Raw genomic sequence first — 18,447 nt, 5'->3', positions numbered from 1 at the left:
GCTGAATCCCACCACTGGTTACATGGCTTGTAACGTTACATCTAGACCTGCTAATGTTGTTGGTTACAGCCCGATATTCTGAAGGGTCTTTAGTTCGAAGGACCAATGTTCCGAAGACCCGATATTCCGAAAATTGAACGTAAAAGCAGTTACACATGTAGGCTTAACGTTCATTCAGGTTGTTATCTATATATATATAAAGAAGAAATGTGTGTTTGTTTGCACCCTAACTCTTCGAGCATATCGGGCCAATCTCACCCAAAATTTGTATGTAAACACTATGAACTATGATGAATGACTAAGGTGGTCAAAATTGAACTTAACCCTATTTCTATTTTGTAAAGCCTGTTGGTTAATTGCTCCCAGCTTATTGAGTCACTCTAAAAACAAACAAAAAAAACAATATTGGCAGGTTGACGCTTTAGCCAATATTGAATATTCTAAAGTGATTCAAGGTCAAAGTATGAATGTTGCTGGATTGTTTCTCAAACAACCATGCTTTTCTCATGGACAGTGAGATGTAGGGTGTTCAAGGGTGGAATCACCTTAAAATCTTTATTTGTTGGTAGATGGAACGCAAACTGCAAATGTTGTGAATGAAGAAGCTTTGTTATAACTTTAAAATTTCGAGATAAAGTTAATGTTCAACTTATTACTTTGAAATATATGATTGCTGTTAAACTTACATTGTTTTAATTAAGTTTAAACATTCCCCGTCAGTTGGCGGGTGTTTCAACTTGTTTTACATAAACAGTAGTATTTGTATAATGTTATATTAGGGACATAAGCCGATAACATTTTGAGGCATATTAATAATAATTCCACAGACCTATATTATTGTTACTCGTAATTAAAGCTTTCTAATCTTTTTAAAAATTGTGTCAAAATTATCATAAAAATAATGTTATTATTACCGAAACAGGATGGAAAAGTTGAATAACAACAAGAAGAATCAAGCAAACTGCAGTACTAGTGACGGAAATATCCTGTCTGCCCATCACGTGGTTAAATGACTTATATTGTTTATATGCGAACTGGTCTTTACGACAATGCTGCTATACATACGTTTTAAACGTTATTTGTTGACCAACTAAAGCTTTCTTACACACGTTGATGCTCTACTTGCTATGAAAAACAAAAGACATTGGACTTGCGCAAAATAATGAACAATATTATGTGAATCATAAGTAAAATAAAAAACACATCTTTTATTTTAATAGTCACACTCTAACAGTATGTAAGTATTTTCATTACAACTATACAAGTAACTTTTTTAGCCGCCGCATAGCGGCTCATAGAATGGCTCCGAGTTTGTTTTTTTAAAGCACAAACTTTTAGCTCGTAGCTTCATCTCTTGACCGATTTGAGATCTAATTACAGCCGCGGTTATCGAGGATTCACTTCCGTTCTTTCACGTGCAAGATAACTACAATTTTATTTTAAAGTTGTTGTTTGTTTTTGTTTTTTTGTAATATAACGCACAACAGTGACATCTAGGCAAAGATTTCAAACAAGTTTCGCTTAGATTGAAATCGAACCTTACGACACTCAGTCTAAATCTGTCAGGTTGTAGCGATGTTGGGGCAGTTCGCATATTTTCAGGCATGTTTACTTGCAATTTAAATGGTATTTGGGCCATCACTATATCATGACTACGTCGACTACATTTCTGGAATTTGATTTGATACTTTCTATGCTTGTAAAAGTAACTTAACACACGACATTACGTGGCAAGTACAACAACCAAACAGGAAATCAAACAGCAAGATTACTTTCAAGTCATTTTGATGGGTCAGCGATATGTTTATGGACATACAATTGCGAAATCCGAGGCTGGATTCCTCGTTGTAGAGAGAGCGCAGATACCCTATAGTTTAGCTTTGCGCTAAAAATCGCCACCAATCTATCAACCATTAAAGAAAACTAAATAGCTTTAAGTTTAAGGCCCTTCACAATAATCGTTAATCAAATACTGTTCAATAATTCCAAGACCCACTTACCCCTTTTATCGATAATAAAGATGGTGAAATATAAGGCCTGTTGTGGAATGAGAAAGAAATACATAAATATCCTGTTAGCCATACTTATTAAAGAAAGGCATTCCACGGGTATCGAAACCCGGATTCTAGCGTTGGAAGTCCGCACATATAGAGATTTCATGAAAGTTTTGAAAGTTAGTATGTGTGTGTGTCATTGATCCATTAGCGAGAGGAAAATTAACAAGTACGTTTATTTGTAGGCTAAGCACATAATTAGTCTCTGAATTTCTGTCAAAAATTGGGCCTATTAGCCTTTAGCAAACGTTGAGGGAGAAATAACCTAATTTTGTATTGTTACATGGACTGAATTTTGCATAATTTTTACCACATAATTCAAAATATCTATCCGCCTTAACGATATAATACGTTACAACAGTACACAATTTCTCAAATAAATCTAAATTTACCCGAAATGGAACCGTTCACAATTGTCACCAAAAGTTATTGAACGTTGTATGTAAAAAAAGAGCACGGTCCTGTTTGAAAAATTACGTAAAAAAAATGCCGACAGAGTTAATAAATCTTATATATTTTTTTCATATTTGGGCAGAGCACAGATAGCCCATTGTGTAGCTTTGTGCTTAATTACAAACAAACAAACAAATCTCTATATACGTCTTCGTACACGTTCTCTCTAGCAACAAACATCTAAATTATAACATAAAATAATACAGCTTACCACAGTACGTTTCTGCAGATCGTCCGATTGTCATCATATACAAAATACACAAAGAAAATCCGGGATATTGAATACATAATAAACATCAATAATATCCATAATTCAATTTAATTTGAATTAAGTATAAGCTAATTTCCGTGTTTTTATTGATGTTTGATTTACGTTTTTTACTTAACAATGCTTCTTTAGTTTGTCTTTTATTGACATCGTTTTCCATATATAGAATTAGGAAATATTTTTCAGCGAATTCGAAAAGCATTGTTGAAATTTTTGTGATGGAATTTTTTGTGTGCGTGTTTTTTGTGCTTGACTAGTTTCCTAATTTCGAATTTATTGCATTCTTTGCAAATGTATTGATACATTGAGTCATTGTTGTATTGGCTCTCATAAAAGCATTATAATGTTTTTATTTGTTGGGATGAAATTAACTTCTATTCTGTATTATGTTTTTGAATAGTTTGTTTCTAGAATTTTATAATATGTTTTGTCACATATTCATAGTAAGGAAGTACACAAGTTAAATTAATGTTAATTATACTGGAACTAATTAACAATTTACACGTTGTTTTAATTTTCTTTTATTGCATAAGCTTTTGACTCAGTTACCTTGCTTTCGACAGTTTTAGAATGCTCAGTTAGTAAAAGTAATTAACACTAAAAATCTAGTTTCCATATCCGTAGTGTACAGAGCACAGATAGCTCACTGTGTAGCCTTTCGCTTAACGAGCAAACAGTTTTTAGCCGCGGCATAGCGGCTCATAGAATGGCTCCGAGTTTTTTTCAAGTACAAACTTTTAGTTCATAGCTTCATCTCTTGACCGATTTGAGATCTAATTGCAGCCGCGATTATTGAAGATTCCCTCTTGTTAATAAAGAAAAGACACGATTTTATAGACTATCTATAAATTTTTAAATTTGTTGAATAGAAGACAGAATATAAAGATACAATTATTGAAGAAAAATTTAAAAGCTATAAAACTGTTTGCAAAAACGTTAATAGAACATATTATTAGAACAATAGATGTACAAAATTAATTACAATCAATTCCCATTTTGGTTGTTATATCGAGGATATAAAACAACGTTAAATGAGAGGCCCGGCATGACCAAGTGGTTAGGGCGCTCGACTCGCAATCTGAGGGTCGCTGGTTCGAATCCCCGTCACACCAAACATGCTCGCCCTTTCAGCCGTGGGGACGTTATAATGTGACGGTCAATCCCACTATTTGTTGGTAAAAGAGTGGCCCAAGATGTTGACGCTGGGTGGTGATGACTAGCTGCCTTCCCTCTGGTCTTACACTGCTAAATTAGGGACGGCTAGCGCAGATAGCCCTCGTGTAGCTTTGCGCGAAATTCAAAACAAATAAACGTTAAATGAGATAAACCACACAAAAACTGTAACGGTTACTACTTGTCAGAAACAATTAAAATTGCGTTTGAAACATTGGCATTTTTGTAAGCGTTTTTCTCTCCATTTTGCCCCCCCCCCCAGTAGCACACTGGTGTGTCTGGGGACTTGATATTGCTAGAAACCGCGCTTAATAACAAACAACAACGACTCTCCATTTAATCTGTTCTTTAGATTCATATTTTTCTAATCATTTGTTCATTCATAATGTTTATTTGGTTGATTAGTTCTTGAATTTCTCCGCAATGCTACACGAGCAGTGTTGAATTCAGGAAATGTGTATAGGGAGAATCCCCACTGTGCAACCCCCCTGAAATACAGTCCATTTTATTGAGTTTGAACTCAATCCCCCCGGCTTCTCCCCCCCCCCCTTGATGGAAAGGTCTAGATTCAACACTGTGCTGAAGAGCTAATTGAATAATGAATTAGAGAAAATGTAGCTAGTCAACACAACCCACCGCCAACACTTGGACTACTCTTAATTAACTCATAGTGGGACTTACCGTCGCATTATAACACCCTCGCGACTGAAAGGGCGAGCATGTTCGAAGACGGAATTCGAATTCGCGACCCGTAGATTGCGAATCGAGCACCCCAACCACCAGACCATGTTTAATCCATCAGATTGGTTCAGGAAATGTAGAAGCAATTTGTTTTTACTGTTTATTTTTCTCTTTTTTTCTCTTGTCTCGCTAGTGTAGAAATAATGTAAAGCTTTTAGTAACATACTGGAGAGATACTTTTACTTCCGTTTCATATCAAATTCTTTGCAAAATTGAAGGTGAAAATTAACACGTATGAACCTTTTAAATTTAAGTGTTTCTTATTTCCTGAAATACGATTTTTCAATATTTCTTGTAAAATGCTACTATTTAATAGCTAAGTACCTTAAGTACCAGAAAATAGGTTTGTGTATTTATGACAAAGGTACTAAGGTTTTCCCTGGTGAACAGAAGGAAAGCAAAGCTTGGTTTGGTTTGTTTTGAATTTCGCGCAAAGCTACACGAGGGCTATCTGCGCTATCCGTCCCTAATTTAGCAGTGAAAGACTAGAGGGAAGATAGCTATTCATCACCACCCACCGCCAACTCTTGGGCTACTCTTTTACCAACGAATAGTGGGATTGGCCGTGACATTATAACGCCACTACAACTGAAAGCAAAGCTTTATCACAGGGCCAATCCGTGCTCCAAAATAAGTTTCTAAAATAATCCCTTGTGTAGATAATATTTTTTATTAACTGTACTTGATATATTTCTTAATCGTTGTTGTTTTACGAAAGTTACCTTTTACAGAGAATCGAACACATTATTATAAAACAAATATGCAAACAAGCATGTCACATAGCAACCACAGTGGATAAAAGGTCGCGGTGGAACGTTATGTATAACAACTACATTTTCATATTGTTTGGCGTTCTTAGGTAATGTAATGGGAAGGATAGGTAACAGCCCTTTTCGATGGAAAATATTCAAACACTTAGATCATGAAGATGTGTTCAGGTCGAAGGTTTAGAATTTCCAAGACGGAAATATCCCTTTTACTTAATGACATTGGAAAATAAAGGAAGATGGATCGACTTGGGGCATTAGTACCATCAAGAAAGAGACCTGTAATATGTTGCACCTCAACTATGGTAAGCAGAGTGTGGCATCGTTTAACAGGTGAGAATCCATGAACAGAGAAGTCAGTGGTAAAAGTCGTCCACGCGCCCCAGGCAATATTACACAACACAACGAAGGACGATCTCCATCTGGTAAAGCGACACAAGTTGCTTCCAAGATATATCTGTTCAATCGTCGCATACTTCAAGCAGCTGGAAAATGATATGGGTATTCATGCTATTCCACACAGAAATACTGGTCAAGCACCCATGGAATTCTATGCGATCAGACTGTTGAAACGGGCGCTGAAAGACAGTCGTTCTCATTCACTAGATGGATTATATAAAGTATGGATGGAGGAGTGGTGTTTTTTTACCGTGAAATTCTTACGATGGAGCTTTTTTTTATAGGGATATTCTCAAGATGTGCGGTCGTCAGATAGAATACGACAAGAACGTGGCGATATGGACTATAACTACATGGCGAGACTACAAAATAGATTTAATATAACGTATTCCATTTTTTGAATAAAAGATGGTTGACAAAAAAAAATAGTTTTTTGACGAGGTCAAAGAATGAAATCAATTCACTTTTAACACGCCACTTCACCTTGATGTTTTCATCAAAAATGAAAAAGTATTCATAAATCTTAACCTATAAACTTTAACCTTTACTTGACAGGTCCTGTACTTTGTTCTTTAAGCATGAAACTTGTTAATCTTTCCGCAATGGTTTATCAGATAATGTGCGTTTGTTTCGAAATTTGAGTTCAGTTGTAGTCTAGAAAAATAGGTTTATGGCCATTTATGGGTATTTTAAAGTTTTTTGTTTTTGTTTTTTTCCTGTTAACTCAACCGGTGGATTGAGAATCTACCCATGCAACATTTATGGAAAAAAGAAGCGGCTGAACTCAAAATTAAAATAGGTAAAATCAGGTCACTTTTACTTTAAGAAATGTTAATAAAACTTGCCGGCACAGTGATAAATTAAAACATATGGAGCTAATTTAAAACTATCGTCGGATTCACGATAAACCTTTTGTAAAAACCACGTGTTACTAAAGCAAAGAGATGACAATTAAATAGCTTTTCTAATTTAGAAGCATGATATGTTGCTGTTTTAGTACTGAAACATTCCCTGTCCTGTTACTTAAGGAATTTACAAGTTATAAAGATTAATGTTGTTAGTGGCATTAGTAAATAGCAACAGACAGTGAAAGTATTCATTAAATCTTTCATAAAGGCTTAGTTGTATACTATATTCTGTGTTAGCTATGATCGCAGCTCTGCGTCAGAGCACAATTGACAACGTTAATAAGGTTCAAACCAAATTTGTCAAGTGGTAGGTTATTGTTGGCAATTTTCTTTCTTTATTTCTTTCTGTTTTCATAATATTTCGGACGCTTTATAACGGACCAAATCGAGCCTCAATGTTTTCATTGTCGTTTTATACTAGCGATTAAAAGGGCAAATTAATTATTTTCAGTTGAAATGTAGGCTTGTTTAAACCTGCCGTGAGATGATTTTGGAGAGATAGTTTTAGACGGTGATTTAAAAAGTTAAAATAGTCTAAAGATAAAAAAAAGGAGTAAGGAAATTCCGAAATTAAAAACCTTCTGACTTAGTTGTTAATACGTTCTTGAACAGATATTCAACCTGGCTTCTGTGTAAAAATGTCAAAAACTTGTATCAGCGACAGACCATGACTTCACCAAAATTACCAGACAGTATAACTACCTTTCGGTCTAGATTTTTAGCAGTCCTAGCTGGAGGGTGAGGGTGATGGAGCATAATTTTTGTTTTAGCTGAGGATCTGCTTGATCACGTGACCTCCATCTTTTCTATCTCAGATGAGGCGCTCCAGTTTTTCTGCAGAAAATGTGGGGCAAACTTTATTATAAAAGATATGGATCTTGCTCATCTTCGACAGAGAAGAACAGGCAAACGGTTTGGAGAACACCTTCCCAGAAGCCTTAGTCAAACACCATGATAAAGGTATTTCCAATATCAGTTTTTGAGGTGTAACGTATTTTGCAGATGTAGGTTCTGATATTTGTCTACGTTTTATTATAAAACTTTAGTGGTGGGATGTTTCTAGCTGATGTGCAACAAACACTGGTATTACCAGAAGCAGCGAGGATAATATAATCTAATAATTAAATGGTTGTATTTCAATCTCGAGTTTTAGGGATTGCATAAGTAGTCTATTCTACCAATTTGATAAAAGAAAGTAAGATTAGTGTGACAGTTTTTTATCTACATTACCCAACCACGTATCTGGCGTAGTAATTACTGTTGTTTTAGCAGCTGCGATTCGAGTTTTAGGGATTGCATAAGTAGTCTATTTTACCAATTTGAAAGTAAGATTAGTGTGACAGTTTTTATCTACATTTGCCAACCACGTATCTGGCGTAGTAATTACTGTTGTTTTAGCAGCTGCGATTCGGAATAAATTAAATAACTATTTTCCATTAAAAAAATTCTGATGCCTAACGAAACGGTAATATCCTTGTGGGCGAGCAATGAGTAAAAACACAGACTTATGAAGAAGTACTCAACATGAGCTAAATTATTAACACTGTTAGTTGTCCATTATCGGGCATGTGTTCATGCACCTGTAGTGTTAAATATTGTCTAGCGGCATTCTTAAGAAGGGAAGCGGATGTAATAAAATTTATCAAAGTTAAAAAGAATTTCTTGGTATTGGCAGAAAAGCGAAATAAAATGCTAATTACTTAATTGATTTTTGCAGATTTTACTTCTTTTTGTTGTGACTGGGGCAGTCACTGCTGTGCCATATGGAATTCCATACCCCCAGGGTATCAACGCACCATCTTATGAATACCCCCCTCCTCCTCCTCCTCCTCCACCTGCTCCCAAGGTATGGATATTGTTAATATATGCTAAAATTACATAGTCGTAAGAAGGCCGAAAACTGATAACTTTTTTTAATGACATTTGATTTCTCTCATGTTATTGCTCAACACAGGATATACAGTGTATACAAGAATCAAGTAAATAAGAGATTTAAAGATTTGAACAGGTGTATTTTTACTACAGGAGACACCCCAGCCGTTTGAGTACAGCTTCGAAATCAAAGACGAAGCCGGTAATACCATTACCCGACAGGAATCCGGAGACGGAAGTGGTGCAGTCACCGGAAGTTTCAGCTACATCGACGAAAACGGCATCTTCCGCCGAGTGAACTACGTGGCTGACGTTGACGGTTTCCAACCTCAGATTGAGACCAACGAGCCTGGTACAGCCAATGCCAACCCCGCTAGTGTACAAATGACAGTCCAAGAGCCACCAGTAATTCCAGAAGCTAAACCTTCACCACCGAAGTATCCCCCTCCTCCTCCTCGTCCCCCGAAGCATGTCCAACAATACAGATATATCAAGGTCCCGATCTATGGCTACCCTCAGTAAATAGTTTTTTTTCTACATTACTCAAGTTGCTTCTTAAATATTTATTGAAGCCTGGAAGCACGTTTTAGAGCCTTAGAATTCGTTAATGTTCTTTCTTAGACTATACATGACCGATAACTAACTTTTGTGTCTGGCCAACTGACCTCTCTACGTTATTCTTGACATTGTAAATATATCTACTGTATCTACTTAAAAAATAAAATATTTTGCAATTTATCATATGTATTATAAACTAAAGTATATCTGATGCCAACTGAACAATATATGTTTGAAGAAAGGGATTATAACAGACTATACACGGTATTCGAAATTAAGGTTAAGTATGATTCTTGCATAAGGAGAGAAATACACAGTTGAACTTTATTTTTGAACAGTAGACTTCAGTAGTATAAACAATATACTCAACAGTATTGTCAGAGTAAAATATATATATACATGCACATAATCGCGGCCCTACTTTTAATTTTTTCCATTTTTTTACTTTTAAACACTTTTCTTGGAGTACAAAGACACTAGCCTCCTCCTCACCATCCGAACATTTTCTCTGGTTATAAGTTTAATTTCGAAGTAGTTTTATCGATGTAATCCAACATCTGTCTATAAGAAACAATCAGGAATAGTTATTTAGAAATGTAACATCCGACAGCCAGGGTTGTGGGTGTTATCGATCTATATAGAGGCTTCTACCATAACAGACTAAATATATCTTGAAATTCAGTAAATTATATTTTGAATAATATTATCTAATATTTGCTCTACGATAAACAGTAACAATTCCTTCAGCACCATGCTAAGAAATTACACACAAAAACTCTCACCAATATATGTGTATATGTATGTTTGTGTGTGTGTATTACTGTACGTAAGTCTAATTTGCATTCGTTTTCGAGTCGATTGTTTAATTGATTGTCGAAAAGATTGAATACAATGGAAATATTTTGTCTATATATATATATATATATATGAATCTCACTAAGTACAAGTAAACTTCAATGACCTCTGATGGAACCGATGACTCAAGCTTTTTTTCCAGAATTATTTTTAGAATTTTAAACATTCTCTTAAAAAAACTATAAAACTAAAAATCTGAAACTAGTAAAAAACCGTAAACTTAACTTTAGAATTGAATTTCACTTATAAACACCATTTATATAATAAGAAATATAAATATCTCACATGTAAATCTGTTTGTTTGAAGTTAAGCACAAAGCTACACAATGGGCTATCTGTGCTCTGGCCACCACGGGTATCGAAACCCGGATTCTAGCGTTGTAAGTGCGCAGACATACTGCTGTGCCACTAGGGGGCATTGTTTGGTGTTAAACAGAAAGCTGCACAAAGGGATGCCTTCATGAATCAAACCCCAAATTTCAGCGTTATAAATTCTCAAACTTACTGCTGAACCATCCGATAATGAACAAAATAGTATCAACTTGGTAAGTGGTCAGTTACAATCATATGAAGTTATATGTTTTTCTTTTTATGGAACTTTTAGGAACAAAAAGCTTATTAATTAAAATCCTTTATAACACATGATCAAAATGTTTGTAAATCTTTCCATTCCTCAAAAACTACTATTAATTGCATTAGAGATCGAAATTCAGTAAATAAACAGTAACTTTGGAACTGAGCAACTACTGAGGATTTTAATGAAAAATATTACTATTTGAATATTTAGAATCACTCAAGTATGATACTACTAAAAACTGTATGAAAAACAGGCTTGTAAATACGTGGACATCATGGTATCATGGTAGGATCTCGGATCTTGCAGTAGATAGTAAGATCTTGTTATAATTACAAGTTAAAATGAAAGATTACCTTAAAAGTAAAAATATATCCTTACACATGTGTGCATGATTCTTATATTATTTGTAATAAAATGAAACTTAAGAAAATCCATAAACAGACGCCAACTGTAAGATCCATAACACAAAGGCAATGGCTGTATACAAAAACACGTGGTATGCACAGTCAAATAAGCAATGGTTTTCAAGTGAATTATTGTATCGATTGTTTTCTAAGTAATAATGGCTGAGAAAACGAAAAGGATAGCTTCAATTAAATGAAACACTTAAACCTATGTGTACGGATGGCGGTCAAAGAGCGCATGTCACGACTATTAAACATTGTCTTATATATTTGATATCAGAATTACCAGCTATTAATTTTACCTTATACTATGTTGATTTAGCGATATTTCATGGTAAAGTAGAGTAAGTACCAAATATAATATACAGAGATACTGGGAAACTGAAGATATGCATTTTAGAGGTTATGCAACTGCACGATGGACAGTAGTATTTTCATTCTTGAAAGCTGGTTAGATCATTATTGGTAAGTATAAATAAAAATTATTAGATGGTTACTGGCAGGTACAAAGAAAGCTGATTAGGTCGTTATTGGTAAGTATAAATAAAAGTGATTAGATGGTTATTGGTAGGAGTAAATAAAGCTGGTGAATTGGTTACTGACAGGTATAAAGTAAACTGGTTAGATCGTTATTGGTCAATATAAATGATTAGATGGTTACTGGTAGGAGTAAAGAAAGATGGTGAAGTGGTTAGTGGTAGGTATATTGAAGTAGTCATTGATAAGTTTTTGTGAAGCTGGTGAGACCGTTATTGGTGTGATTTTTACTGCTAGATGGTCGCAAGAACAAGTACGTTTTTATTCATTAAGGGTTTTCTCTCTTTTTCAGTGATAAAATCAAGGGGGGGAAAAATGGACCAACCCCGTATTGAAGAATGAATGTTGAATATAATCCCGAATTTACTATGTGTATTTACATAAAATGTATAAGTCTACTGTACGCAAAAAATCAGATGTGTTACAAAAATGTTTGTACTCTTTGTATCTACCAGTAACCACTTTACCAGCTTTCTTTGAACTTACCAATGACCACTTCATCAGCTTTTTGTTATATATATATATATATATATCAGCAACCATCTCACCATTTTCATATGTACCCCCCAGTAACCACTTCACTAGTTTTCTTCACTCCTACCAGTAACCATCTAACCAATTTTCTCTGTACATATTAATAAGTACTTCATCAGCTTTGTTTGTATACTGACCATAAATCATTCACCAGTTCTGTTTGTATATAGCAATAACAATTTCAACACTTTTCTTTATATCTATAAGTAACTACTTCATCAGCAGTAGTTATTTGGATACCCCGAATATACACGCTAATTTTCTGCTTCAAGTGAAAGGGGCGGTGGCAAGACGATGACGTCATCCTGCCACGAAGTGGTACCAGAGGACGCGTTGCTAGGGTATGTTAAGTGACATCATAGTTCGTGTGTTACTCACCAAAAGGTGTGTTGCTAGGGGGTGGATGGTGTTACTAGGCAGATTGTGCTAGGGCTTATGGTGTTACTATAAAAAAATAATTCAATAGGAGGATGAACTGATCATTGGCACAGCTGTCTTAGGGAAAGGTGACAATAGTTTGATACCAGAGGGCCTGTAAGTGTAAGTGGATGCTGTTACCAAAGTTCTATAGGTGGAAGGTGTTCCATAGGTGGATGGTGTTACGAGATGGATGGTCTTACTAAGGTTCTATAGGCGGACCAAGGACAGCATACAGGTCTCAATTTATGTTTACTTTATCAAATCTATATTTAATATTTATCACACTTACTGTTTTGCTTTTATAAGTTAAATCGTGAGACAATTCTATTTTTAAGCATCATTTATAGTTTTACATACGTCATCAACATTGTAGTTTATATTTAATTATATGTCCTAAAAAGTTGCAAGTAAAGCCACTATTTTAATTAGACAACGTTATAGCTCTGTTACATATGTTAGTTTTATCACACATGCTATCCTAATTTATCTATTATTTGAATGAGGCAACTATTATAGCATAACACCTTTCATATTTATCAGTTACTTTATATATAAAACACTTTACTAATTCGTTAGTTCTTTAGTTTTTCTTCTTTAATTGATATACATCCTGAAAAGTTTTACCACATATAATGTTTCATTTTGATAAATATTGAATGAGACAGTTAGTTAGCCAAGTGTGTTTTGTAAGCATCGACTTAGTACACATTTAACATACTGATTATAGTTTTGCTTCTATATTTAGTTTGCTTGACATACTTTTTTGCATTTCATAATGTTTTATATGTAAAACTTATCGCTAATTCATTTTTATAATTAACATATTGTATAACATATATTCACCCTGAAAAGGGCGCTTACTTAAATCTCTAAACAATATACAATAATTTTTTATGCTTAGCTTTATAAGTTGATTTGTTTGGCTAAAGTTTAAAGGATCTACGTAAATAGTTATGTTTAACCATTACTATTCTTACTTTTCTGCAGTTATTTTCACAAATCTTTGTCTTGAGCCTGTTTCTTCTTGACTGAAACTTTATGTATATAGGCTTGATAAGCAATATTCTTACCATTTCGAAAAACTGCAAATAGATCACTCTTTCAACCTATTACTGACACATCCAAGCAGATGGCAAGTTGAGAAAGCTTGACCCTTGTGTTCATCTAATGCTAAAACAAGTAATCCTTTCGTTTCTATAACGCTAACAGACAAACCAGAAATTCCATTTCTGTATCATTCAAAACTTCGTATAACATTTCAACTTATTAGTTTACCAAAGTATCAAATACATTTTTCATAAATAAACATAGTTTATAAAAAGAGTTGAATTTCATAATCTTAAAAGGACCCTTAATTATATATGAAGTGATTATTCTTTCACATTTTATAAATTCAACACATTTACTTTTATCATTACAACTACAATGTAAAACCACAGACATGACAAGCATACTGAAACATTTATTAATAACAAAACTTCAAGACAACTACTATACAATATCTTAGCTTATAAAATACTCGTTGGGTTGGTTGGTAATGTAACAATGTCTTAGTCAAAATACTATATCAGTCATCAACGACTTTCTTTATTAAAGGATTTAACTTTAGGTTTGCATTCCCAGCTAACCCAAAGAGCTCTGGTATTGGGTGAAAGGTCTCGTTGGCAGCAGCAGCAAACACCGCAAAGTGCATACAGTTCAGATTCTGTTACATTTATTTTCATTGGAAACTTATAGTAAAGGGTCAGTAAAAAGGGTTGTAATGATATATTATCAGTTTTATTTTTATGCATTTGTATGTTCTAGTAATTCAAGAAAATCGTCATACATGTAGTGGAGAGCAAGCATAAGTTTTTTGCAACTCTGTATAATATACAAGAGAAACTACATCACCTAATATCAGATTACTTGTCAACATTTTACAGACCCTTGGTCTCGGCTGCCGTCGATCACAGGTCCCTGATTTTTTTTTGCTAACAGACATAGGCATTGCAGTAGCAAGAAGTTCCACGCCTATTTATCATTCAAAGAATGATTTTATCGATGACTGCAAAACTACATCAAAAGTGGATAACACTCTCTCATCCTTACTAAACACCATTGGCTCCTCAATTTAAAAACATAGGTTTTTTAATGGTTTTAACTTAAATGAAAACCGTGTGATAACGTGTTATGACTTTATGTTATTTCTGTCACTACAATTAAACTTTATTAATTTTCGTAAATCTTATAGCAATTTCTTTGATGTTTAAGATGTAAAAACTAAAACTCTATTACGGTAGAAATAATACTAACTTATTTATGATAAGCATGGTCTTTGGATATAAATCTAATCACGTTGGTAAATGTCTGACATGTTTTTTTATGTAAATTTATATGAACGGTCTTTACAAAGTGAATTCATGTAAAAAGATAGTTATGTCTTTTCTTGTAGACCATATCTTTTGTTGTGAGATCACAGGACTTACAAGTATATCACCATGTGGAAAACATCCACTATGGTATTCACAGTACTTCCAATGAAAGAGTTATGTAACATCACAGTATTTAAGACATTCTCCATTCTATATGTCATACAAAAGCTCGATAGTGTTAACTCATCGAAAACATCAACACATCACGGGGATTTGAACCCGCGGCCCGCAGATTGGGAGTCGAGCGCCCTAACCACCTGGCCATGCCGGGACATATCAGAAGTAATATATCACTTATTGTTTTCGTTATGTTCATATATTCATGACAATGGAACAGGTTCATTCTCAGGTTGAGGTCATTGACTGGCACATGACTAATGATCAAAGGTCAATAGAAGAGTTTAACTGAGTGGAAAGTATAAAAAATTGAACTCTAACTGAATTGTACTAGACTTGTATGAAAGTTAATTTAATCTTGGCAGTCCATTATTTTATAATTCATACATGTTTCAGTCTGTGTTATTCTAAATATCAAAAGATATCGAGCTGTCAACGGAATTTGCCTCTCAGATAAATTTGAAGAACACAACCTAAATTTTAAGATGAAAGATACTGTTATTTCTTTATGTGTCTAAACAATTACACCCTGAAAAAGTTAGAGTATGTATAGATCTTGCTAAGTTATGTTTGTAAACAATAGTAGTTTTAAATTACAAATATGTGAGTTCTAGATCGAAAACAGAAAGTAGTAACTTAAAAACAGAAAACAACTTGACAAGACTGTCATTTTACTTACATATATTGATGACAGCATATTAGGCTATGGTGAAACACGATAGTTTTATGCAATAGGGAGGGGTAATGTTAGGCTAAAAAAATTAATGTCCAGCACAAGGAGACAGTCAAATTAGTTATGGGTTTCAAGTGCATGTTATGTTTTGTATAATTTCTCAATGAAGAAACTTTCTGTCATTGTATTAGCTCTAATCACTTTGTGGAATGTCTCTTCTGTTTAGTTTATGGTGATTTACTCTATTTGACTAATCACACGCTACAACAGTTATATACTGCAGATATTATTACATTTGTATATAAGTTAGTGTTTTACAAACTAAGATATTTGTAGTTTTCGTAAGTTGTATGTTAGTGTATCTAATTCTTAAAGTTTTGTTAATAAATGTTTCAGTATGTGCAATACTTGTTAAGTCTGTGATTTTACTTACATATATTAATGATAGCATATTGGGCTATGATGAGACATGAATTTCATATAAGAGATATAAATGGAGACTTGTATTAGTTGTTCAAACATACTTGTTAGGAACTGTTATTCATGTGGTGTAATTTATCACAAAAGGCTAAGCTAGATATGTAATTACCTGAAATTTGATCTTTAGTCTGAACAGAGTAAAATTAAGTTGCTAGTGAATTATCAATATAAGATGAGTATATGATATATTTTCCGACTGACCCTGCCTGAACTTTTGACCAATTACTATATGTTGGCCACAGTTGAATCTTACTGAGCAGTGAGCGTAAAATGCTTTTCTTGTAAAGTATGATGAAATAATCGAAATACAAAATTAGACACTAATATTTTCGTTTATAAATTATATTAAAATCTTACACATTGAACTGAAATGAACAAGTTGTAATATGAACACAATGAACAAAATGTGTATGAAAGCTAATCCAGTATTTTATAAACTAAGATGTTTACGCAAATAATCTATCAGTGTATCTTTAAGTTTTGTTAATAAACGTTTCAGTATGTGTGATACTTGTTAAGTCCGTGATTTTACTTACATATATTAATATATACTTAAACATATTGGGCTATAATGAAATGTGAATTTTATATAAGAAAATTACAGAACATTTGTTTGTAACTGATGATTAATATATATATTTGATGATCTTTCTATAAAGGTAAGTGAAATGAAAGATAATGCATCACATGTTACTGTAACACTGTCTTATAATCTATGTGAGGAAAATATGTGTTTTTAAATGTAATATAGCTGATGACATAGTTTCTGAGCCTACAAACAGAAATCTTACATGTTTAGTATGCAATGAATTCCTTATTCATTTATTTCTGTAGCAACATGAGTTTAGTATGAGGCATTAATATGCCTCGTGATAAATTCAGAGTCTATTTTCACCTAATGTTACACAAATGAAAAATATAAATTCTGAAATAGTAATATGAATATAATGTAGAAACTTATGTATGAAAGCCAATCCAGTGTTTTATTAGCTAAGATGTTTATAGTATAGTAGTGTATCTTGAAGTTTTGTTAATAATTGTTTGTTTGTTTTTGAATTTCGCGCAAAGCTACACGAGGGCTATCTGCGCTAGTCATCCCTAATTTAGCAGTGTAAGACTAGAGGGAAGGCAGCTAGTCATCACCACCCACCGCCAACTCTTGGGCTACTCTTTTACCAACGAATAATGGGATTGACTGTCATATTATAACGCCCTCACGGCTGAAAAGGCGAGCATGTTTGGTGGGACGGGGATTCGAACTCGTGACCCGCAGATTGCGAGTCGAGCTCCCTAACCACCATAGTGAGATGGAGACATGATTTGGATCTGTGTTGGTCCTCTGGAGGCTCTGTGGCTGCTTTTGAGTGTGATCCTTGACATTTTGGAGAGAATTTAGATTTGCTTTTTCCTGTACCTTCTTTTAGTCTGTTGGAATTTTCCCCCCAGTCAGTGGTAAGTTTACAGACTCACAGCTCCAGGGTTCGATTCCCTAGGATGAACAACTCACTTTACCATGCCGGGCCTTGTTAATAAATGTTTCAGTTTGCTTGTCAAGTCTGTGGTTTTACGTTGTTGTTGCAAAGTGTATTTTGTAATGATAAACAGTAAATGTGTTGGATTTATAAAATGGGAAAGAGTAATCAGTTGATTAATAATTAGAGGTCCTTTTATTTGTTTGTTTGTTTTTTAGAGCAAAGCCACATTGGGCTATCTGCTGTGTCCACTATGGGGAATCGAACCCCGAATTTTAGCATTGTAAGTCAGTAGACTTATTGTTGTCCTACTGGGGACTGGTGTCCTTTTAATATTATGATTGTTAACTATTTTTTCACTTATAAACAACGTTCATTTTTGATGCTTTGATGAACTAAAAAGTTTAAATGTTGAAATGTATATAAAATGAAGTTTTGAAAGATACAGAAATAAAATTTCTGGTTTGACTGTCAGTTTTATAGAAAAGAAAGCATTGCTTTTTTGCCTTAGGTGAATTTGTTTCTTAGGTTTACACAAAGGCTAAGCTTTCTCAACATGCCAGCGGGTGTGATAAGTAAAAACAATAGCCAATAGAATTGAAAGATTCCACACCATTTGTGTGTTTTAATGATATTGGTCATTAAGTATCTAGCAGTCGTACAATGGCAAATGTATAGCAGAAAAATATAGTGTTACATATCTGGTCGTTTGTTAATTTCAGGTAGAAATTCTTTCCAGGGAACTTCAGCGATGCAAGTCCTTTCTTAAAT

General features: G+C 34.0%; 2 protein-coding genes across 2 annotated transcripts in view; one reads left to right on the top strand and one right to left on the bottom strand.

Annotated features, from left to right (window-relative positions):
- LOC106461244 (cuticle protein 16.8-like) overlaps positions 1-12,216 on the bottom strand; it is a 29,708-nt gene extending 17,492 nt beyond the window's left edge. The window contains exon 1 of the mRNA XM_022388113.1: positions 12,053-12,216. Within this exon, the coding sequence (XP_022243821.1) occupies positions 12,053-12,109 (57 nt within the window). The 5' untranslated portion in view covers positions 12,110-12,216. The remainder of the gene's footprint in view (positions 1-12,052) is intronic.
- Positions 7,666-10,360, top strand: LOC106461243 (cuticle protein 10.9-like). The gene is made up of 3 exons (XM_022388114.1): positions 7,666-7,723; positions 8,481-8,609; positions 8,789-10,360. The coding sequence occupies exons 1-3, from the start codon at positions 7,715-7,717 to the stop codon at positions 9,155-9,157; spliced, it is 507 nt and encodes a 168-aa protein (XP_022243822.1). The 5' UTR covers positions 7,666-7,714; the 3' UTR covers positions 9,158-10,360.
- Positions 12,217-18,447: the final 6,231 nt, after the last annotated feature.

The sequence above is a fragment of the Limulus polyphemus genome, unplaced genomic scaffold (genome assembly GCF_000517525.1).
Source record: "Limulus polyphemus unplaced genomic scaffold, Limulus_polyphemus-2.1.2 Scaffold921, whole genome shotgun sequence".
Classification (NCBI taxonomy): Eukaryota; Metazoa; Arthropoda; class Merostomata; order Xiphosura; family Limulidae; genus Limulus; species Limulus polyphemus.
The sequence above is the reverse complement of the archived record's forward strand: the minus strand, read 5'-3'. Positions and strand labels throughout refer to the sequence as shown.

Excerpts from the sequence above, each read along its gene's own strand:
- LOC106461243 (XM_022388114.1), top strand. Across the intron at positions 8,610-8,788 it reads CTCCTCCACCTGCTCCCAAG|GAGACACCCCAGCCGTTTGA; the intron begins GTATGGATATTG and ends TTTTTACTACAG.